This window comes from Nycticebus coucang, chromosome 4, assembly GCF_027406575.1.
Source record: "Nycticebus coucang isolate mNycCou1 chromosome 4, mNycCou1.pri, whole genome shotgun sequence".
NCBI lineage: Eukaryota > Metazoa > Chordata > Mammalia > Primates > Lorisidae > Nycticebus > Nycticebus coucang.
Genome location: NC_069783.1, coordinates 92,164,764 through 92,189,753, shown reverse-complemented (window position 1 = coordinate 92,189,753; position 24,990 = coordinate 92,164,764). Strand labels below are relative to the sequence as shown.

At 36.1% G+C, this 24,990-nt stretch overlaps 1 protein-coding gene across 2 annotated transcripts in view; it reads left to right on the top strand.

Annotated features, from left to right (window-relative positions):
- Window positions 1-24,990, top strand: part of TMEM131 (transmembrane protein 131) — a 246,795-nt gene that overhangs the window by 148,412 nt on the left and 73,393 nt on the right. For both annotated transcript variants that reach the window (XM_053586764.1, XM_053586763.1), the window contains exons 5-6: window positions 10,461-10,584; window positions 24,560-24,676. In XM_053586764.1, the coding sequence (XP_053442739.1) occupies window positions 10,461-10,584; window positions 24,560-24,676 (241 nt within the window). The remainder of the gene's footprint in view (window positions 1-10,460; window positions 10,585-24,559; window positions 24,677-24,990) is intronic.

Genomic DNA, 24,990 nt, shown 5'->3' with positions numbered 1-24,990 from the left:
TTAAGTTTACATCTTTAATCCAGTGAGAGTCTATCTTAGTTGAATGTGAAAAGTGTGGGTCCAGTTTCAGTTTTCTACAGGTCACCAGCCAGTTCACCCAGCACTATTTATTAAATAGGGAATCTTTTCCCCACTGAATGTTTTTAATTGGCTTGTCAAATATCAAATAACACTAAGTAGCTGGGTTCATCTCTTGGTTCTCTATTCTGTTCCATACATCTACCTCTCTGTTTTTGTGCCAGTACCATGCTGTTTTGATCACTATCAATTTATAGTATAGTCTGAGCTCTGGTAGCATGATTCCTCCTGCTTTCTTTTGTTTGTGAGTAATGTCTTGGCTATTGAAGGTATTTTCTGATTCCATATAAAACGAAGTATTTTTTTTTTTCAAGATCTTTAAAGTATGACAGTGGAGCTTTAATAGGGATTACATTAAAATTGTATATTGCTTTGGGTAGTATGGACATTTTAACAATGTTGATTCTTCCCAGCCATGAGCATGCTATGTTTTTCCATTTGTTAACGTCTTCAGCTATTTTTCTTAGAGTTTCGTAGTTGTCTTTATAGAGATCTTTCACATCCTTTGTTAGGTCAACTCCCAAATATTTCAACTTCTTTGGCACTACTGTTAAAGGAATAGAGTCCTTAACTGTTTTTTCAGCTTGACTATTGTTGGTGTATATATAAAGGCTGCCGATTAAGAGTGTTGATTTTGTAACCTGAGACGCTGCTGTATTCCCTGATAACTTCTAAGAGTTTTGGAGTAGAATCCCTTGTGTTTTCCAGATATACAATCATATCGTCTGTGAAGAGTGAAAGTTTGATCTCTTCTGACCATATATGGATACCCTTGATCGCCTTTTCTTCCCTAATTGCCATGGCTAAACTTCCATGCCAATGTAAAGACCAGTGGAGATAATTGGCAACCTTGCCTGGTTCCTGATCTGAGTGGAAGTAATTTCAATTTAACTCCATTCAATACAATATTGGCTGTGGGTTTCCTGTAGATGGCCTCTATCAGTTTAAGAAATGTCCCTTCTGTACCAATTTTTTTAAGTGTTCTGATCATGAAGGGATGCTGAATATTATCAAAAGGTTTTTCTGCATCAATTGAGAAAATCATATGGTCTTTATTTTTTAATTTGTTTATGTGCTGAATTATATTTATAGATTTACGTATATTAAACCAGCCTTGAGACCCTGGGATAAAACCAACTTGGTCATGGTATATAATTTGTTTGATGTGTTGTGGGATTCTGTTTGTTAGGATCTTGTTGAATATTTTTGCATCAGTATTCATTAGTGATATTAGTCTATAATTTTCTTTTCTTCTTGGGTCTTTCCCTGGTTTGGGGATCAAGGTGATGTTTGCTTCATAGAATGTGTTGGGTAGTATTCCTTGTCTTTCTATATTTTGGAACAGATTAAGTAATAGAGGTTCCTCTTTAAAGGTTTGGTAGAATTCAAATGTGAAGCCGTCTGGTCCCAGGCTTTTCTTTTTAGGGAGATTTTGTATGGTTGATGCTATTTCTGATATTGATATAGGCCTGTTCAACATTTCCACTTGATTCGGGCTTAGTCTTAGAAGGTGGTGTTCTTCGAAGTATTGGTCAGTTTCCTTCAGATTTTCGTATTTCTGAGAATAAAGCATCTTGTAGTATTCATTAAGGGATTTTTTACTTTCTTAGGGATCTGTTTTTATTTATTTTGATGAAATTAGAGATTTTAGTCTTTTTTTTTTTTCCTGGTTAGATTACCCTTTAGGGTAAGGTTTATCTATTTTATTGACCTTTTAAAAAAAACAACTTTTTGATTTATTGATCTGTTGTTTAATCCTTTTGTTTTCAATTTCATTTAATTCTGCTCTAATTTTGGTTATTTCTTCTCTTCTGCTGGGTTTGGGATTGGAATGTTCTTCCTTTTCCAGTTGCTTGAGATGTCCCATTAAGTTGTTAACTTCCTCTTTCCGTTCTCCTGAGGAAGGCTTGCAGTGCTATGAATTTCCCTCTTAGGATTGCCTTTGCGGTATCCCAGAGGTTCTGATCATTTGTGTCTTCATTATTGTTTTATTCCAAAAATTTGGTAATTTCCTTCTTAATCTCATCTCTGACCCAGCTGTCATTCAGCATAAGGTTATTTAACTTGCATGTTTTTGTATGAGTATGCAGATTTCTTTTGTTACTGAGTTCAACTTTTATTCCATGGTGGTCCGAGAAGATGCAAGGAATAATTTCTGTTCCTTTAAATTTACTGAGGTTAGACTTGTGATCGATTTTAGAGTATATTCCATGAGCTGATGAGAAGACTGTGTATTCAGTTTTGTTAGGATGAAATGTTCTGCACATGTCTGTTAAATCCAAATGTTAAATGGTTATGTTTAAATTTAAAATGTCTTTGCTTAGCTTCTTATTGGAGGATCTGTCCAACACTGCTAAAGGAGTGTTAAAATCTCCTATGGTGCTAGAGAAAATAAAAACTATTATGGTACTGGAGGAAATCAAGTCTGTCAGAGTCTCTCTTACAAATTGAGGCACATTCTGGTTGGGTGTATAAATATTAATAATTGAAATCTCATCATATTGAGTATTACCCTTAACAAATATGGAGTGACCATCCTTATCCTTCTTTACTTTTGTTGGCTTAAAGCCTACTGTATCTGCGAATAAAATTGCAACACCTGCTTTTTTCTGATTTCCATTCACCTGGAATATAGATCACCATCCCTTCACCCTGAGTCTATATTTATCTTTTAAGGTAAGATGAGATTTTTGTATGCAACAGATATCTTGCCTGAGTTTTTGTATCCAGTCAGCCAAACTGTGCCTCTTTAGAGGACAATTTAAGCCATTCACAATAATTGAGAATATTGATAAGCCTGGTAGAATTTTGGGTATCAAGTTTTTCAAAAGTCCAGTGGACATTTTTAATCCTTTCACCACTGTGGAAGTTGGAATTTGATCAAAAGTTTCTGAGTGATTTCATTTTTGTAGTGAAGGATTATGCTGGTCATTATGGAGGATAGGTCTGAGAATATCCTGGAGAGCTGGTTTAGTTATGGCAAATTTCTTCAACATGTGAATGTCATTAAAGTATTTAATTTCTTCATCATAAATGAAACTCAGTTTAGCTGGATATAGGATCCTGGGTTGAAAGTTATTTTGTTTTAGGAGATTAAAAGTCAATGACCATCATCTTCTAGTTTCAAAGGTTTGAGCAGAGAGATCTGCAGTCATTCTAATATTCTTCCCCTTGTAGGTTATGGTTTTCTTACATCTGGCTGCTTTCAGAATTTTCTTGTTCATATTAACTTTAGTGAAGTTAATTATGATATGCCTGGGGGATGTCTTATTCAGGTTGAGTCGTGCTGGGGTTCTGAAACTGTCTGCTGTCTGAATTTCAGAATCTCTTGGCCTGTCTGGAAAGTTCTCCTTTATAATCTCATGAAGAAGGGCCTCTGTGCTTTGCAAAGCAACTTCGTCACTTTCAGGGATTCCTCTAAGGCGAATATTAGTTTTCTTCAAATTATCCCAGAGCTCTCTGAGAGAATGATCCGTTTTTGCTCTCCATTCTCTTCCTCTTTGAGAGTTTGGGAGCATTCAGAAGCTTTGTCTTTAGTGTCAGAAATCCTTTCTTCTGCTTGCTCCATTCTGTTACTGAGGGATTCTACTGTATTTCTCAGATCTTTGAGGCCTGCGAATTCTTGTCTCAATTTGTCAAAATCTTTGGTGATTTTGTCTTTGAATTCATTGAATTCTTCAGGCAACTTTTGAAATGCTCCTTGAATTTCTAATCCCAACTTTGCCTCTATTCTATTAATCTTGTTTGCAATACTAATTCTGAATTCGATTTCTGACATCTCAGCCATCTGTTTATGAATGGGATCTTCAGTTGTGTCTGCCATATCCTTCTTTGTGGGGGGGGCAGGTGTTGATCTACTCTGGTTATTCATGTTACCGGTGTTTTTCCGCTGATTTTGCCCCATGGTTATTTTATACCCTTTGGCTAGATGAGCTGATACGGAGAAGTTGGGTTGGGGGCTCCAGGAGTAGTGATTAACCCAAAATCTGGGGCTGGTGTCTGTACCTTTTCCCCTAGAGCAGTCCTCTGGGTCAGCCCCGCCCTGGGAGTCTGCCGTCTCTGTGCATGTATTTTAGTCCCCACATTCTGCCCAAGCTGATAATGCCTCAGACATACCCTTCACTCACAGGGCCTATGTTTCCGTCCCAGATTTGTTCTGCCAGTGGCTGCCACCAGAGAAGATACCTGGCTTCCTCTGGTTGCCATGAGAGACAGGGAGTGTATTTCTGGAATATTCCCAGGGGTGTGAGCCCTATTGTTCCCGCCGCTGCAGCTCCTGGTCTGTGCCTCAGGGTACCACCACTCCTGTGTGGTTCCCTCTCAGCCGACCATCGTCTCCTTACTCCTGTGCCACAGAACCAGCACAGACCAGCAACAGACCTTGCCCTGTCCACACCTCTTGAGAAAATGCCCAAGAATCTGGACTCCATGGGGGCAGGCTTCCAGACCTCAGGGTGAGAGTGGAGGGGAGTGCTGGGAGCTCAGAATTGCAGGTAGAGAATATGTACAGTTTTATGCCTGGCAGGAGAGCGGAAGGAAGTCTGTTTTTGAGAGGGTCTCTCCCGTGGGATAAAATGGGAGGACGTTTGAATTCTGCTCACTTGTTTGTATGGAGTACTCTAAGCCCTTCTCATGGGGGAGGGGACTCCTGTCCTCTTGGCAATGGATTTTGTACCTTTTATTTGTATCCTTGGGGTCCCAGCTCACCTCAGCAGGGTTGATGTGCGTTCTTCAACCTTCTCTCTTGGCTCAGCTCCAAACCATCAGGTTACTTGCTAAACTTCTATTCTTTAACTCTCTTTCTGGACTGGAGCCTCTGTGGAAAGCTGGCTCCAGTCAGCCATCTTGCCTTCGCCCATCATCCATATTTTCATGTTGCAGAAGTTCTATTTCAGCCACCTGTCCAAGAGAACTGGGTCTCTCTTCATCTAGGCCCCACCCTAGGACAGATGCTGTACCTGAGATGTAGCATGCTAAGACCACTGGAGACCCTATCTCCCCTCCCTAATCACTCATAGGATATAGACTGCACACCAGAAAGAGCAAAGTGAGAAGACCAGGGCTTCTTACTCCTTCCCTGGTGCCCTCTTGGAGAGTAGAGCATCACTATAGTAACATAGTGATAAGTAGATAAATTAGACCCTTTAGAATGACAAAGGGTCAATTCATCAGGGAGATACAACAATTACATATATGGAAATAACAGAGACCCAAAGTACATGAAGCAAAACTGACAGAACTGAAGGGAGAAATAGACAATGCAACAGTAATTGTCTTTAGTACCTTTGTTTTCAGTAATGTACTGTACTTTAACCATACCAACATAAGAAACAGAAGACTTGGAAACAATGGAAACCAACTAGACTTAGAGACATCTTTAGAAGGCTCTGCTAAATGGAATTCTTACGCTGCTCAAGCACACTAAACTATTCTCCAGGATAGACCATAATAATTCAAGCCCCAGTGAATTTAAATGAGTTTAAGCAGAACAGGTTGAGCATTCCTCACCTGCAAATCCAAAATTCAAAATGCTCTAAAATCCAAGCTTTTAAAGTGCCAACCTGATGCTTAAAGGAAATACTCATTTGAAGATTATCAGATCTTCAGCTGTGAGGTGCTCAGCTGGTAAGTGTAACACAAATATTCCAACCCCCTTCCTCTGCAAAACCTGAAATTCAAAACACTTCTGGTCTTTAGCATTTTGGATAAGAGGTGCTCATCTGTACAAAGTATGTATTCTAACAACTTAATTCTCTAATGAAACAAATTGGGAATAAAAAACTAAAAAATCTTGGGATATTAAATATGCCCCTTAATAACAAATCAATCAAAGAAGAAATGAAAAGGGAAATTAGTAAATACTTTGAGATAAATGGAAATGAAAACACAACATATCAAAACTTATGATATGCAGCAAAAGTATTGCTAAGGAAGAAACTAAAGCTATAAATGTCTTAATTTGCATACATACCAGAAAGATCTCAAATTAGAAATCTAACCTCCCTTAGAAAAGTGAAAAAAGAAGAGTGAACTAAATTAAGCAGGGGGGCAGGGGGAAAGAAATAATAAAGACTCAGGCGAGAATAAATGAAATGCAGAATAGGAAAAATATAAGAGAAAATCAGCAAAGCCATAAGTTGGCTTGTTGAAGAGATCAAATTGACGAACCTTTAGACTGACCGGGAATAGATAAAATTCAAATTCTTAAAATCAGGAATCTAAGAGATAACATGGCTATCAACCTTACACAAAAAGAATTATAAAGAAATACTATGAACAACCATCTGCCAACAAATTTATTAACTTGGTTGAAGTGGGCAAATTCCTAGAAAGGCATAGTATACCAAAACTGAGTTAAAGAGAAATAGAAAATCTGAATAGACCTAAAAGTAAAACATTTAAATTCATTATTTAAAAATCTTCCCAGAAAGTAAGTCCTGGTCCACATAGCTGTATTGGTAGATTTCACAAAATATTCAAAGAAGAATTAACACCAAGTATTCACAAACTCTTCCTAAAAATAGAACACTTCCTAACTCAGTCTATTTGGCCTACGTTACCCTAATAACAAAACCAAAGATACAATAGGAAAAGAAAACTACAGACAAATATCCCTTCTAAATATAGGTGCAACATTCTAACACACAGATTCTAGCAACATATTAAAAGTATTATACACCATGACCAAGTGACATTTATCTCCAGACTGCAAGGTTGAATATCCAAAAATCAATTAATGTAATATACAATGTTAATAGAATACAGAGAAAGCCATATGACTATGTCAATAAATATAGAAAAACATTTGCAAATATGTAGTATCTTTCATGATAATCATCTTAACAAACTAGGAATGGGAGAGCATTTCTTCAACCCAGAAAAGAGGTATGAAAACCCTAAGGCTGACATTATACTAAACAGCAAAGGAATAAAAAATTTACCCCAATACCAAAACCAAGCCAAAGAGGTCTATTAACATTCAGCATTACACTCCACTCTGACCAGAGAAACAAGGCCAAAAAAAAGTAAATAAAGGTACCCCAATCGGAAAAAAAGAAGTAAATATATATCCAGTATATATTTAATACTAAAGAATCCACTAAAAGCGACTATCACAGTATAATAATAGGTAAATGGAACAGAATTTAGAATTCAGAAATAGACCCTTGTGTTTGTTGCCAATCGATTTTAACACTGGTGCCAAGACAATTTAATGGAGAAAGAATAGTTTCGCAACAGATAAATGGTGCTGGGGTGCCTGGATATCCACAAACACTGTCTCTTACACATATACCAAAATTAATGAAAAATGAATCATAAAGCTAAATGTAATGGAGCTGAGCAATAAGGCCAATTGAAGAAAACAATGGAATCTATCTCCATTACCTTGTATAATATAATGCGGTGGTTTCTTAGATATGAATCCAGAAGTACAGTGACAAAAGACAAAATATACAAATTTGACTACATAAAAATTTAAAACTCTTGTGCTCCAGATAATAACATCAAGAAAGTGAAAAGACAACCCACACAATGGGAGAAAATAATTGTGAACCATATAACCCGTGCAAGTCATGTGCCCATGACCAAGTCTAATGTTAATGAAGCAGGGAAGTACATGACTTTGGCAACAGCATTCCAACCTATCACAAAGTTGTATATTTTATCTAATTGATTGTACTCCTCATGTGTCACTTTACTTTGTTGTGTGAACTTAGCAACTACTGTCTTGTAGTAATGGCAAACTGAGAAAGGATAGAAAGCCAAGCCCTGTTCTTTGTCTCGTCTTGTGATTTTTTTGTTGTTGTTGTTGTTTTTTGAGACAGAGTTTCACTGTATCACCCTCGGTAGGGTGCTATGGTGTCACAGCTCACAGCAATCTCAAACTCTTGGGCTTAAGCTATTCTCTTGCCTCAGCCTCCCAAATAGCTGAGACTACAGGTGCTCACCACAACACCCAGCTGTTTTTGATTGCAGTTGTCATTGTTGTTTATCAGGCCTGGGCTAGGTTTGAACCCGCCAGCCTCAGTGTAAGTGGCTGGCACCGTAACCACTGCTACAGGCATCAAACCTCTTCTTGGGAATTTAAGAAAGGAAATAAATGATCCTCAAAGCGAAGAGCCCCAGTTCCACGTGTATCATAAAAACTGTTGACTGCCCCATATTCGTCACCACTCTAACTGACATTGCTTCAGCAGAAGCATTGTCAAACAGAGGTGTCTTCCTAATTCATAGTCCACTAGGCTTGGGGCTTTGGAGGACCAGACAGAGGAGTTGAGGAGGGAATGCTCAGCCCCTCCTGTTCTAGGTTGAGAGAGCAGGCTCTGACTATCTCAAGGCAAACAGCAAAGGAAGTAGAGAATAAAAGTTTGGAAGTCTTCCCCTACGCTAGTCTGTAATTGTCAGCTTGGGCTGCCCTTTACCCCTTGTTTACCCCCACCTGCTAGTTAAGGGAAGCCTTTGGTTCCCCAAAGGGTTTCTCACTATTGTTTGGTTATTTCTTAGAATCACTACCTCCTACCTTCTAAATTTTCCCGTAGGTTGCAAGGAGAGCCAGTATTGACTATATTTCTAAGAACGTAAAGCCCCTGATTGATTCTCTTAAACTAATGAAAATTATCAGATGTTCACTGTTTTTTCAACTATGCTAAGTCATAAATTAGAGACAGTCAACTGAATTGAAGAAAAAGTAGGGGCAAAACATCTTAAAGGACAAAAGCACAGTGAACTCTTGAACCAAATACAAAACACAATTCCCGGTATGTTTTTTAACTGCTTAAGATTTGAGGTTTATACTTAAACCTTGAGTGTGAATTACAAAATATGTACAATTTTAGAAAATGGGGACCAAAATGGTTGCATGAGAAGAGAACCTTGTGAAAGAAGTTTATATATTTGAATTAGAAAAGGAAGGCTTGGAATGAGGATAGGGAGAAGAACACAGTAAACTTTAGCAAAAGCGATGGGGGTCATGCACATGCAGCCAGTCTGTCTCGAGTGGAAGGTTCGGGGAGTTATTTAGTTTGAATGGTATCAGATTAGGGAGGATTCTAATAACTACTGAGTGTGTGTGAGTCTATAGAACTAGAACAAGAAAGCAAGCAAGTTCTAGAAGTCAGGGCTCGGCACCTGTAGCTCAGCACAAGGGCACCAGCCACATACACCAGCACTGGCGAGTTCAAACCCAGCCCAGGCCGGCCAAACAACAATGTCAACTACAACAAAAAATTAGTGGGTGTTGTGGTGGGCACCTATAGTCCTACCTACTCGGGAGGCTGAAGCAAGAAAATCACTTAAGCCCAAGAATTTGAGGTTGCTATGAGCTGTGATGCCACAGCATTCTACCAAGGGCGACATAGTGAGGCTCTGTCTCAAAAAAGAAAAAGAAAAAAAAAAGTTGAAGAAGTCAGAAAGCTTAAGCAAATGAGATTAGCCATAGAAGTACTAAGTGGACTATGTAATAAGGTGGTACTTTTTATTTATTTATTTATTTATTTATTGCGAGATAGAGTCTCATTTTGTCGCCCTGGGTAGAGTGCTGTGGCATCCTCATAGCTCAAGCAACCTCAGTCTCTTGGGTTTAAGCAATCAATCCTACTGCCTCAGCCTCCCAAGTAGCTGGGACTACAGGTGTCCACCATGACACCCAGCTAGTTTTTCTCTTTTTAGTAGAGACAGGATCTTGCTCTTGCTCAAGCAATCCACCCACCCCAGCCTCCCAGAGCCGCTGCTCCTGGCCAGTAAGGTTTCACTTTTAATGCAAACTATGACATAGATGCCAAGGGGAACTTTTGATGTGGACTTGTGAATTTCAGACCATTGGGTGTTTTTACCTTATTCCTTTGAGAGGAGGCAGTTTAGCACTGGAGTTGAGAGCATGGACTAGATCCAGATGGTTTTGATTCAAATCCAGGTCCCAGGTCTGACTTTGAGCAATTAACTTTTCTGTGCTTCAATATTCTCATTTATAAAACTAGAGTAGTAAAAGCCCCTGACACTGTTTCTGCTTCAAAATTGAAGAGCGTGTGTGAGTGGACTTTGAGAAGAGGACATGATTCATGATTAGTAGGGATGCAGGGTAGTATATAGGAAGAAAAGGAACTGATCGTTTTGTTCCCTCCCTGCTTTCTTACTAGATTGTAAGTTTCCTTGGTCTAAGAGGAGCTTATGTTCCATCACCTCCTGCAGTATGTAACAACATATAACTGACACTCAGTAAATATTTTTTGAATGACTATACTTACTGCATTTAAAAATAAATCAATAAATAATACGTTTGAATATGTATCTCTAATAATTTAGATCAGTTTTTCACAACTATAAATCATGTTAATGATTAGAATTTTGAAGCATTCATGATAATTTTTTTTCTATTTTTACAGGCCAGTTGGAATGCCAAAAATGGAAAAAGTCTACTTACATAATCCTAGTTCTGAAGAAACTATTACGTTAGTATCAATATCTGCTACAACATCACATTTTCATGCATCATTTTTTCAAAATAGGGTAAGTTTCTCCACTATAAATGACTTCTCCGAAGATTGAAATTGAAATGTCTAGACGTTTATTGGTGAACAATTTTACTTTGCTGTTTGAGTATTTGATCTGGTTTGAGTATTTCTCACCTGGTCCTATAATTTTGTTTCAGTTTGTTGCTTCTACACCTAGGCATACACAGGTTTTTCTCAGCATGAAATAGTTTAACAAATCAACTATGAACCTTAAGCACTCTGAAAAATACAGCATTCTTATATTTAGTTGATTTTATTTTCTTTCCTAATTATAGTTAATTCCTCAGCATTGTGTTGGTGCATAATAAATTACCAGAAATCTGTTGGCTTAAGACAATACCCATTTAGTTTTTAGCCCACAGTTCTGTAAGTCTTAAATCCAGTGGGTTGTTATCATAGGCTTAGCTATCATAAACTGAAATTAAGATGTCATCTGGACTGAGTCATTGTCTGGCAACTTTTAAGGGGAATCCACTGCCAAACTCATTTAACTTTGTTGGCAGAATTAAGTTATTTGTGGTTGTAGAAGTGAAGCCCCCATTTCATTGCTGCTTGTCAGCCAGGGACCTCTCTCAGCTCTATAAGGCACCCAGTTTTCTTCTCACCAGGTCTATCGTATCTTCTCTGTCATTTCCCACTCTCTGGTTCATACCTCACTGGCTTCCTCTTTTACCTCCAGTGAAGGAAAAACTCTGCTCTTTTTTTTTTTCCCCTCAGTTGATAAATAACACTACTGAGTTCTTTCTGGGAGCCTAACTTGGCATTTTTTCATGTTATCTCATTGATGAGATTACGAGAATATATTATATTTTCATTTTACAGGTAAGGAAACTAGCCTCAGAAAGGTTGTCTCTTGTTCTAAGTCACAATGAGCAGAAATAAAGGTCAGACCTCATACCATTATACTAGTACTTGATTAAAACAAATTTTCTTTTAATTTTAAAAAATATTTTATTTAACCTAATATATGCTAAATATTATCATTTAAACATGTAAAAAGTAAAATACTGTGAATATTGTATCTCTTTTTCTCAGATTGCTATAAGGGTACATATGATTAAGTTACATTATTTGAATTTGTTAGGTAATGGCCAAGATGTAGGTAAGCCCTTCACCCAGCAGGTGTGCCATATACCCCTACATTGTACCCATTAAGTAGAAGCTTGCCAAGCCGCCTCCAACCTTTCTCCTTTGCCCTCTTCTTGAATTTATGTTTTTATCATGTAGGACTACAGTTGTTCATCTACTGGTTTCAGATTAGTATTGAGTATATGGAGTGCTTGCTTTTCTATTCTTGAGATACTTTACTAAGGAATGTGTTCTTCAACTCTGTCCACATAAATACAAAAAATGTAAAGTCTCCATCTTTTTTTTACTGAGTTGTATTCCATGATATACGTATGCCACAGTTTCTTAATCCATCCATGGGTTGATGGACACGTGGGTTGTTTCCATATCTTGTGAATTGAACTGCTATAAACATTTAAGTGTAAATGACCTTATGATAAAATGTTTTTTTTTTCCCTTCTGGGTATATACCTAGTAATGGGATTGCGGGATCAAATGGAAGAGTTCTTTGAGGATCTCCATACTTAGTTTGCAGTCCCACCACAGTATGTAAATGTTCCCTTCTCTCCGCACCCATGCCAGCATCTGCAGCTTTGGGAATTTGTGATGTGGGCTATTCTCACTAGGATTAGGTAATACCTCAAGGTGGTTTGGATTTGAATTTCTCTGATGACTAGGAATGATGAGCATTTTTTCATGTGTTTGTTGGCCATTTGTCTCCTTGAGAGAAGGGTCTATTCATGTGTCTTACACAGTAATTAGTTGGAGTGTTTGCTCTTTTCTTGATTTTCTTGTTGTATTTTGGTTGTTAGCTCTTTTTCAGATTTGGAACATGCAAATATCTTCTCCCATTCTGAAGTTTATCTGTTTGCTTTATCACACATCCTTAGCTGAGCACATCTTTTTTAACTTGATCAGGTCCCATTTATTTATTTTTGTTGTTGATGCAATTGTCAATGGAGTTTTCTTTATAAAATATTTCCCCAGGCTGATGTTATTAAGAGTTTCCCCCCACACTTTCTTCTAGAGTGTTTATAGTTTCGTGTCTTAGATTTTAATCTTTTACCCAGTGGGAGTTAATTTTTTTAAGTGGTGAGATGTGGGTGCAGTTTTAGCAAAAACTGCTTTTAAAGGTTTCATTTCATTGGCTCAGGACAATCTGATAGTCTCCCATTTGATTTAACTTGGATTCAGCTGGTTGATAACCTTAATTACAACTTCAGAATTCTTTTACCATGTCATGTAAATTATCAACAGATGTGGTCTCTCATCATCCTCACAATCTAAGAGATTAGAGCAGGAAATCTTGGGGGCCATTTCCAGGTTCTTCCTACCACAAGTATTCTCTAAAATTTTATTTATAATTTTTGTAGATTGTATGTGAACTTGTTATTAAAATGTAAAAACTTTTTTCCTGACCAAAACCAAAATTGTTACTTAAGTACCTTTTGAATTTGAGAGAATACATTAAGCTTTAATATATGTTTCCAAAATAATAAGCAAAATAGCAAATATCAGAGGAAAGTGAATAAATGGGACCTAATTTCGTCTTCCCAGATACCAATTTTTAGTTTTTTACATGTCTCCTTTCTAAAATCCTGTTTCATCATGTGGTGTTTAGAGATAAAATAACATAATTTTGGCTTTTGAAATTCAAAAGTATTTTATAAAGAAGGAATTGATATAACTCAGTATTTACTTTTGATAATAAAATTATTGAATATTTTTGTGGTACTCATGGAGAATAGCTCTTTTCGAAAATATTTTTTAAAATAACTTTTCCTTGAGTTATTTTTGTTACCTAAAGATATTTTCACATTTTTTATAAATGTACTAATGGTCTCAAATATAGTATTCTATTGCTGGGAAAGACCTGTGTATACAAATGAAGAACTGAGCTCCAGAGGGCTTTGCCCCAGTCCTGTAGTATAGTTAGTGATAAAACCCAAGGTGAGGGCATGGGTGTTCTCTTAGCCCACCTAGTGATTTGTATCCTATTCATACTACAGTCAGTGGCATATATGTTACAACCTATATAGAGAGATGCTTTATATATTAAGTGGAACTTTCAGGCATTGCCAAAATGCAGACACATGTTGGGTTAAAGAGCAAAATAGTGAACTAAAAATGGAAACAGTTAAAAAATAGTTCACAACTGCACTGTACATTTTATTTTTAACCTGTCAACTTTGCTACTTCAAGCAATGTTTTGTGGTTTTGAATACTCCAGGCTTCACGTGTTTAAAGGCTAGAATCTTTACTTTTTCTACTGCTATCTTAATACAGAGGCTAAACGGAGAGTTGCAGATTCTTAGTGGGCTAGGTAAACAGTGTAAAAGAGGGAAGCATTTTACATAATTGTATTTTAGTACACACATACAAATAATCCTCTTATTAAAAGGTTTTGCTTTTAAGACTACCTGTAAATCAAAAAGAAGAGGAATAATAAGAGAAGTAGGGAATGTGATTGTGTGACAGTTTATTTCTCTATAAGTTCTTGTAATTATCTGTTAATTAAATATAATTATCTGATTATAACCAAAATTACATAAAAGTACAACTAAGTTTTAGGCTATTCGGCTTTTGTGGCTATATTATATTTTGAACATAATATATGGAATATATGCTTTGTGTCAGTGGTTACAGATTTTTAATATTCTGTAATAGTCCAAGTTTGATTGCTCGAATTGTGGAAATGGGGTATCTAACACATATGGCAAGGAAACAAAAATTATTGCTTAACCATAGCCTTTTAATTAAACTTTTAGATAAACTGAAGATTAACTAGAATGAACTTTCTGACTAAAATGAAAATGTTATAATTCACTTCTTTTATATGCTAAATATAATGAACATTCATCTCTTACGCATTGAAGGTCATTAGTGAATATTAATGATCATTTCTAATTAGATGTAGAATCCTGGACATTATTTATCCTATTTTAGGTTAAACCCTGATCTCTATGCATGTTATTGGGAAATGAACAAAATGTGATAATAGCAGTAGTATAGAATATTATCCAGATAGTGAAAAGAATGGAATAAATCCATATCTGTTGATCTGGAAGAATAGACATGGCTGTGTTAATACATAAGAAAAGCATATTGTCAAATAGAATATAATGTTGTTTTTATAAAAAGGAAATATGTCTATACTTTGGTATATTGTTAAGAACCAGAGTAAGGTGCAGATAAATTCACTAAATTAACTGGATAACCTAAGAAAAGTGAAAATGGAGGAGGTTTGAGGTATTTTTCTTAATCATTTTTGGACTATGTCACTGAGTAAAATAAGCACTTATTATGTTAGCAATTTCAAATTTTCCTTAAATATATTTAAATATTTTTATACTATAAAAATTATATAGTTTTGCCACATATGTGAAAATAAGGAATTAATTAATTTAATAAATATTTGTTTAGTGCTTCCCACCACTTAAGTCAGGCCTACTTAAGTGCCAGGCACATTGAATTTATCAGTGAACGACAGAGATAGATCCTTTACTCAAGATACTTCCTTCTAAGGAGTTTAAGTGATAGCAGCAGCAGCAGAAGACAAACATAATAAATTTTATAAGATAATTTGAGCTGAGAAAAAGGAAGAGTATAGGATGAGGGCATTATGAATGTGCCCAGAGGACTAGCCTGCTTTTAAATAGTGTGGTTAGGATGGGCTCCACCCAGAAGGTGACATTTGAACTGAAGGAGGAGGTAAGGTATAGAGGAAAGTGAAATATATGGGAGAAGAACATTCCACACAGAAGGAACAGTTTCGCTGTGGACACAGACTTGATGTGCAAAGAGAATGAACAGTGAGCTAAAGCAGAGTGAGAAAAGGGGAGAGACAGAATGGGGGTAGGGGCGAAATGAGGCTTCCAAACTCTGGGAAGGACTTGGCCTTTTTTTCAGATTGAAATGAGAAGCCATCAAAAGGTTTTGAGCAGATGAATGAAATGACCACCTATGTTTTAAAAGGATCACTGTTTATCAAAAATAGAGGGACAAAGGGAACAATGAGGGGTAACTTCTCACATAGGCTATTGCAGTACACCAGGGTAAGAAGATGATTACTCTAACCAGAGTGTGGTGTACGAAAGAGGTAAAGAAGGGGGTGGATACAAGTATACCTCAGAGATATTGAGTGTTCAGTTCCAGACCATCAAGGCAGAATTTTTTGATTTGCCAGTGAATACTGAAGTTTAATACTATATGGTAGTCTATTAAGTATGCAGTAGCAAGCATTTTGTCTATTTTAAAAAGTACCTTAATTAAAAAACACTATTTCTAAAAGATGCTAACAATCGTCTAAGCCTTCGGCCAGTCATAATCTTTTTGCTTGGGGTTGGGGGAGTCTTGCTTCAGACTTGATGGCAAGGAATAGGGAGATCTGAGGAGAGGGGAAGAGATGGGGCAACAGCCTGTTGACAGAGGAGTCAGAACACACAACACTTGAGTTTGCCATCTGAAGTGCAATTCCTGGTGCCTCAGAACAATTACAGTAGTAACATCAAAGACCACTGATCACAGATCACCATAACAGATAAAATAATAATGTAAGAATTACCAAAATATGACAGATGCACAGTGAGCACATGCTATTGGAAAAATGATACCAATAGACTTGATTCATATGGGGTTGCCACAAACCTATAAAAAATGCAATATCTTTGAAGCGCGTAAAATGAAACACAATAAAAGACAGTATGTCTATGTATTTTGAAGATACAACCAAAGCATTTCTTCATGTAAGATTTGGGAGAAAGAAAGGTAATGATACAGGGCTGGACAGGGACCCCTGTTTTCTAGGCCTGGGCAAACAGACTTTTTTTCTCCAAACTGTACTCTCTGAATGTAAGCAAGTTAGGAGAAAAGCAGTTTTGCCAGTATTTCATATAAGCCAGGCCTCTTCTGAAGTGGCCTGCCTGCCGCTTTCGCCTGGAACTAGGACTACATTCATTTGTTAATATGTTTATTCCTAATCAACATTGAAAAAGTATGATTCTCAAGACTCTGTTTACAAATGGTATATAACCCCCTGGACAAAAGACCTGCGTGGGACTTCCCACTTGGGTCTTCCCCTCTACCAGAGACTCTGTTGTCTTTCATTCCTTCTGTATTCCTTTCTATGTAAGAAATCCTGTCGTATCACTGATCTGTTTGGTCTGTGGGTTCCTTCTTTCAATCTCCTAGACCAAAGACCTACTGCAAAAAGAAATTCCATCAAAAATAGGATTAAGACTGGCTCTAGAGATTGTCCCAAACAACTACAGGAACAAAATAGTTATCACCTGAGGTGGAGAAGGCCAAGGGTGGAGCAGGTTTCAGAGGTACAATTGGTAGTTCAATACGGACATGTTCAATTTGAGGTGTTTTCTAGATACTCAAGTGGAGGTGTCAAGTAGGCAGTTGGTATTTGAATTTGGTGTATGAGCAAGAGGGCTGCGCTAGAAGTAGAAGCCCAGGAGTCACTGGTGAAGATAACAAGCTGTACATCTGAGTAGGATCCCCAGGGAATGGCCAGAATTACAGTTTCTTAGTGGGAGAACTAGAAACTCAAGTCTTGTATCCATCAGCTGTAAGCATTCTGTGATAATTTCCCTTACTTTGTGAAATTTAGATGGGTTTTTGAAGGGTATTGTTTGAATTTTTTTAGTAAAATTAAATTCTCATAAAACATTTCAAAGGAAGCCAGTTTTCCTCTGGATGAATTTTTATGTAGTAAGCATGAACCTTATGAGTCTCTTCTAGAACTGTTCTCAGATAGGAATAGCCTACTTATCAATTCTAAAACCATTTTTCCCACGTTTTTATACCTTTGAAATTGGGATACATCTTGCAGTGAGATACCTTACACTCTGTCAGCCTGGATTAGAGTTGGGTTTTTCTAGAGAAAGTGACTAGCACTAGTGGTCTCAGCACTGTCATCTGAACTTAGTTTTCTGCCTGAGGTTTTTTGGGCCACTGGTATGTATTCAGACTATAAACTTGGATGAGTACTGATACATTATAGTCCAGACTCTTAAGAGTAAGTTTTTCTCCTTCCATGCAGTATCCAAAAGGAGTCATATGAGTTTTCTTTACTGCCCCTTCTTGGGAATCAGGTTTTTGTTATCCCCATTCCTTGCTTTATATGCAGGACTCTTATTAGCTGTTTTTGAGCATTGTTTTTCTCCCTTTTTCCTCTTGTAGTGCTATAAAGCATTTATATTACAAGAACCAGCATCTTAGATGGGAAGGTGACATTCTTTTTACAGATTGCCTTGATTCTACTCTCTGTCTCAGGTGTCAAGACTGTGAATCCTTAAAAGTTAATAAAGATTATAAAAGACTGGCCAGCAATACAACCCTGTGGAATTAAATTCATGGCTGGATATTCTGAACTTATAATATTATCTACTTTTTTTGAGATTTTTATTATTTTAAAGTAGATTTGAGGCCAGGTGCGGTGGCTCATGCCTATAATCCTAGCACTCTGGGAGGCTGAGGCGGGTGGATTGCCCTGAGCTTGTAAGTTTGAGACTATCCTGAGCAAGATTGAGACCCTGTCTCTAAAAATAACCAGTCAGCTACTTGGGAGGCTGAGATAAGAGAATTGCTTGAACCCCCAAGAGTTGGAGGTTGCTGTGAGCTATGACACCATGGCACTCTACCAAGGGTGACAAAGTAAGACTCTGTCTCAAAAAAAAAAAGCAAATAAATAAAAATAAAGTAGATTTAAAAGTTTACTCTTGCCAACCAAGAGTTAAAGCTAAATAGTCAATTAATTATTCTTGTTGCAAGGGAACATACAAACTGAGACCTTTATAAAAATGGTCCATGCTGAAATAAAAACTTGAGTAAGGCTATAAGGGACCCCTTGCAGACTTGGTGACGCGTTTGCTCAGATCTTTTGCCAATTTTTTTTAATTGGGTTGTTTTCTTACTGAGTATTTATTCCAAGTAAACTAGATATGCATTTATATACTATGTGTCTATATATTAGATACAGTTGTTTTTAATTATAGCATACTTGTGAAATTCACACCTTTAGTGTCTAGTTCTGATTATTGACAAACCGTGAAGTTATGTAATCAACAACTCAGTCAACTGAAACCAATGAGCATAGCCAATTCCAAGGTATACTAATAGAACCGTGTGGTATATAGCTTTTGTAGTCTGGCTTCTTTCATTTAACAAAATAATATTTTATATTGGTCCATGTAGTTAACTGTTCTTTAAACAGCTTTATTGCAGAATAGTATTTCATTGTCTGGCAGTATCACAGTTTGTTTATTCATTCACCAATGAAAGACATTGGGTTGTTTACCCCAGAGTTATAAATAAACCCACTATAAATAGATTTTTGTGTAAACATAAATTTTCATTTCTTCTAGGTAAATGTTTATGGGTGGGATTGCTGGATCTTACGCTAAGTCTGCGTTTAACAGTTTTTCATAATGATTGTACCACTTCATACTCCCACTAGATGAATGAGGGTTTCAGTTGCTCCAAATCTTTATTAGCGCTCAGTGTTATCAGGTTTGGGTTTTTTGTTTTATTGGTCAAATAGGTATATAGTGTTAGTCCATTTTAATTTGCATTCCCTAGTGAAAAATAATATTTAGTATGGTCTTTATGCCATTTATGTATTTAAGTGTCTGCTCAAATCTTTTGCCAGTTTTTTTAAATTAGCTTGTTTTCTTATTGAGTTCTTTATATATTTTGTATATAAGCCCTTAATCAAATATGTGACTTACACATTTTTTCTTTCAGTTTATGGCATGTCTGTTCATTCTCTTTATTGAATCTTTATAAGAGCAGAGGTTTTTAATGTTCATAAAGTCCAGTTTATCACATTTTTCTTCTGGGGGCCATGCTCTTGGAATTGTAGCTAAGAACCCTTTGCCTAGCCCAAGATCACAGAGATTTTCCCCAAGTTTTCCTCTACAACAGTGGTTCTCAACCTCTGATGCCTCCTAAAGCTGCGACCCTTTAATACAGTTCTTCATGTTGTGGTGACCCCCCAACCATAAAATTATTTTCATTGCTACTTCATAACTCTAATTTTGCTACTGTTATGAATCATAATGTAAATATCTAATATACAGGATGTATTTTCATTGTTACAAAGGGGTCACGACCCACAGGTTTAGAACCGCTGCTCTAGAAGTATACTTAGCTCTCCATTGAACAACTTTATTGCAGATAAAGTTGTATTTTATTTCAGTAGTATTTCAATGTATCAACACCAATCACAAATAATTTGGAAAAAACATTTATAGGTATCTTTCTTGTCATCATTCCCTAAACAATACAGTATAACAACTGTTATAGTATTTACATTATAGGTAGTATAAGTAATCTAGAGATGATTTAAAGTATACAGAAGGATATGATTAGCAAATATTCCATTCTATATCAGGGACTTCAGCATCTGCAGATTTTCGTATCCACAGGAAGTCCTGGAACTGATCTTCCACAAATACTGAAGGACAACTACAACAGTTTTAGATTTTACATTTAGGTCTATGGTCAATTTTTAGTTAATACTTCTTTATGGTATGGGATACAGACCAAAGATGATTTTATTTCGCTTATGGATATACAATTATTCCTGAACCACTGGTTAAAAACACTATCCTGTCTCTTTGAAATCCCACTATACTTTTGTTGAAAATTGATTGATCTTGTATGTGTGAGTCTGTTTTTGGACTCTCCATTATGTTCTAATATGTGTCTGCTGGACTCTAAAATATCTATCCTTTCACCAGGCCATACTGTTCTGATTACTGTGGCTTTATAGTAATTCTTAGAATCAAGTATTAGGAGTCCTCCAATTTTGTTTTTCTTTTTCAAAAACATTTTGATTTTTCTTACACTTTTTCCTTGCCTTCTAAATTTTAGAATCAGCTTGTCAATTTCTTTTTGTAAAAAAATTTAAATACTGCTATTTTAAATTGGGTTTGGGGGGTATTTTTTGTTTTTGTTTTTTGGGCAGAGTCCCACTGTGTCACCCTAGGTAGCGTGCCATGGCATCACAGCTCACAGCAACTCTTGAGCTTAAGCAATTCTCTTGCCTAAGCCTCCCAAGTAGCTGGGACTACAGGCACCCACAGCAACACCTGTTAATTTTTTGTTGTTGCAGTTGTCGTCGTCGTTTAGCAGGCCTGGGCCATGTTCACCTGCCAGCCTCATTGTATGTGGCTGGCACCCTAACCACTGAGCTACTTTAAATGTACAGAAAAGTAACAGTCCTGACATGTCCCTCACTCATTTGCCATGTATTTATATATGGTAATCTCTTCCATGTATTCCTTATTCAGTGTCTTCTGGTGTTAACATCTTATATAATCATAGTACAAATACCAAAACAGGAAACTACCATTGATACAACGCTATGAACTAAAGAGTTTGTATAATTTTAATCAGTTTTTTTTTATCTGATGTTCTTTTTCTATTTTAAGATTCTGTTTCCCATTAAATTTAGTTGTTACTTCTCCTTAGACTGAAATTTTGATTGTGATTGCATTGACTATATAAATCAATTTGGGGAGAATTAAAATCTTAGCAAAATTGAGTCTCCCAATCTATAAACACAGTATTTCTTCTGTTTGTCTTCTTTGATTACTTTCAGCAGCGTTTTATAGTTTTAAGCTTACAAAATTTATGCACGTTATTAGATTTATACCCCATTTTTTTGTGTGTTGTTATAAATGATACTTTTCTAAAAATTAGAATTCCAGTTTGTTGTTAGTATATGGAAATACAGTTGATTGTTATATATTAACCTTAATTCCTGTGAGACTTTGTTAAATTATTTTCGTAGTTCTAGGAGCATTTTTGTAAATATTTTTGAAATATTTTTGTAAATATTTCTCTATATAGAAAGCCATATTGTCCATGAGTAAAAATAGATTTTTTTCCTATACTAATGTGTTATGCCTTTTATATCTTATCTTACTACACTTTTTAGTACTTCAATACAATGTTGGATAGCTGTCATAAAAGAAGACATCCTGGCCTTGTTCTGAATTTTGGAGGGAAAACATTTATTCATTCATCATTAACTATGCTAGCTCTAAGGTTTTGTAGATACTTTTTATCAGGCATAAAAAGTTCACCTGGTTTACTGAGATTTTTAATCATGAATGAACATTAAGTATTGTCAAATTACTACATCTCAATAAAGATGTGGTTAAGAGATGACCTTATGGTGTTTTTTTGTTTTTGTTGTTGTTATTGTTGTCTATTGGTAAATAAATTTTATTGGTTTTTGAATCTTGGAGAAAAATTGCATTCCTGAGGTGAAAATCAGTTGGCCATATGTATTGTCGTTTTTATGTGTTGCCTGGATTCAGTTTGCCAGTACTTTGTAGGTTATGTGTCTGTGTTTATCAAGGGTATTGGCATGTAGTTTTCTTGTCAAAACTTCATCTAGTCTTGGTCTCAGGGCTCAAAATGAGTTAGAAATGTTCTTTCTTCTTCTGTATGCTGGAAAGTTTATGTAGGATTGGTATTATTTCTTTCTAAGATGGTTGGTAGAGAATTCTACCCCGTTTCCCCGAAAATAAGACATCCTCCGAAAATAAGACCTACTTACAGGAAAGATAAGACGTCCCCTGAAAATAAGACCTAGCGCATCTTTGGGAGCACACCTTAAAATAAGACACTGTCTTATTTTTGGGGAAACAGGGTACCAGTGAAATCATCTGAACTCAGGCTTCTCTTTATGGGAAGGGTTTTTACCACAAATTAAACTTCTTTAATTGATAATAGGACTATTCTGGTTACCTATTTCATTTTGAATTACCTTTAACAGATTGTGTCAGATTTGGCAGGTTGTCAAAGAATGTGTCCATTGCATCTGGTTACTAAATTTATGGGCATATGAGTTTTTTGCAAAATCCCTTAGTCATTCTAACATGTAAACTCACACAGGGTTGTTCAACCCTTTCTCTTTCTGCCATACATTGAAAGAAAAGTTGTCTTGGACCACACATTAAATATACATACACTGATGAAAGCGGATAGTCATAAAGAAGGTCTGTGCATAATCTTTGCAGTATCTGACATCACAGATAACCAAAACAGTCCTCACATAATCTGCATGAGGCCTACCCCTGGCTATAAAGGGTATATAATGTCCATATTTTAGTTCCTTATATTTTTGTCTTTTCCCTTTTTATTCATGGTCATTATGTGTAGATCCTTTATGAACCCTTTTTGAAGCATCACCTTTGGTTTTATTGATATTTTACATTTTTTCTATTTCATTAATTTTTTTGTTCTTTGTATTATTCCTCCTTTTGCTTACTTAGTGTTTTTTTACTCCTTTTCTAGTGTTTCAAAGCGGAACCATAGATTATTGATTTGAGACATTTCTTCTCCAAATAAACATGTAATGCTATAAATTTTCTTCCTAATATTGCTTTAATTGCAGGCTACAAATTTTGATGTGTTGTGTTCCATTTTCAATTGATTTAAAATATTTTATAATACATTTTGTGACTACTTATTTGACCAGTAGGTTAGGTTATTTTAGAAGCTGTTGTTTAATTTCAAGCTATTTGAGGATTTACCCAATGTCTTTCTATTTCTGGCTTAGTTGTGAATTCCACCTAGTCTTTACATTTTCTAGAGGCTCTTTACTGTCATGCTAGCCTACACTTGACCTTTTAGCAATGTGCAAAAATTTTAGCTGAATTTCTTGCTACTTTGTTGTGCGGTAGCCTCCTCTTCTTCCCATTCTCTGCAGTGATTGAGCTGATGGTACTCACATTGTATCTCTTCTTGGAAGTGCTTGCCTTTCCTATGATTTTGGGTTAGTTGGTAATCAGACTCTGTAATGGGGCAAGAAAAGTTATGATTTTGTAAATTATTCTTTTCGTGGTGATATTACAATACTCTTTCTAGCTTTCTTCATCCAAAGGTAAAGCCAGAGTCTCAATACCTTGTACATGGGTCACTACGAAATTTTTGAAACATTCTGTGTTATGATCCATTATTTCACTTCCAAGAGACATAGTTGGTATCATCCTTTCTGATGCACCTGTGCGGGTTAAACTTGCTTATCTTATTGGTGTTGCTGAGAGGGCTTCATTTGTTTTCCTTCACATGGATTTTACATTTCTTTGTTTTTTTTGTATCTCAAAACTTTTGTAATGGCTGTGTATTCTGAGCTATAATTTAGGTAGTATTTTGTAGTTCTAGCTGTAGAGACAGAGTGAGAGAAGTTGTTAGCTTTACATATTAAGATACATTTTAAGGCTTTATTTGAGGCGAAACTGCAATCCTCGTCTTTCATACTTTGTAGATTAGCCCTTTTGTTTTGTTATAATAAAATTTTATTTCACTGACTCTGGTGACATTGTCAGTCTGCACGAGATAACAGGAATGAGTTCCTACATGTATTTTTACCCCTGCCTTTTCCTAATTTAAGTTCCAGGGATATTTTGTGCCTTTCATGGATTGGGGTTGAGACCTGGGCTCATTCTTTAGAATAATACCACTTGTTGCTTAGTGGTACTGTAGTGCACCCACGTGAAAAGTTCATCTTCAGCTCAGCTCCTCCTCAAGTGTCTGATAGTGGAACAGCCTACAATTAGGCACTTCTTTCCAGCCTACGTGATTTGAATGAACCAAATCCAAGGGAGCCGGTCATCTGTGGTTCCAGGCTTTAGGCTAGTAATTGACAAAGATATGTGACTGTAGACAATTCAGGAAGAAGACTTTTTTTGTTATTTTCCATTTCACGATAGCTTGGCTAATATAAAACTTAAACTTTTGAAGGAGCAAAGCTAGTTTACAGAAATGATTCTGAGATATTTGTTTAAGGCATTTTAGCTATCTAGTTTTGGTCAGCATGATCTGATTATTTGGGGAAGTATTACCAATATAACTTTATTTATTGCTTTTCTTCGCAGAAAATTCTTCCAGGAGGAAATACATCATTTGATGTAGTTTTTCTTGCAAGAGTAGTAGGAAATGTAGAAAATACTTTATTTATTAACACTTCTAATCATGGGGTATTTACTTACCAGGTAAGACTGAGAATTAAAACTTGTATTTACTTTATAAAATATAGTTATCATCTCTACCATATCATGTTGTCACACCTTTTAAAAACTTCAGAAACTCAGGATAATAGAAAACATAACAGTGGAGAGCGTTTTTTGGTTTTTGGGTTTGTTTTTTTTTTCTGCAGTTTTTGGCGGGGGCCAGTTTTGAACCTGCCACCAGAGTAGAGAGCGTTTTTATACTTATTGCAAATATTCCTATTCAAATCATACTGAACAAATGATTTTAAAGCTGCAGCTAAAGTATTAATATAAGATTGGCTGACAAAAGAATAGTA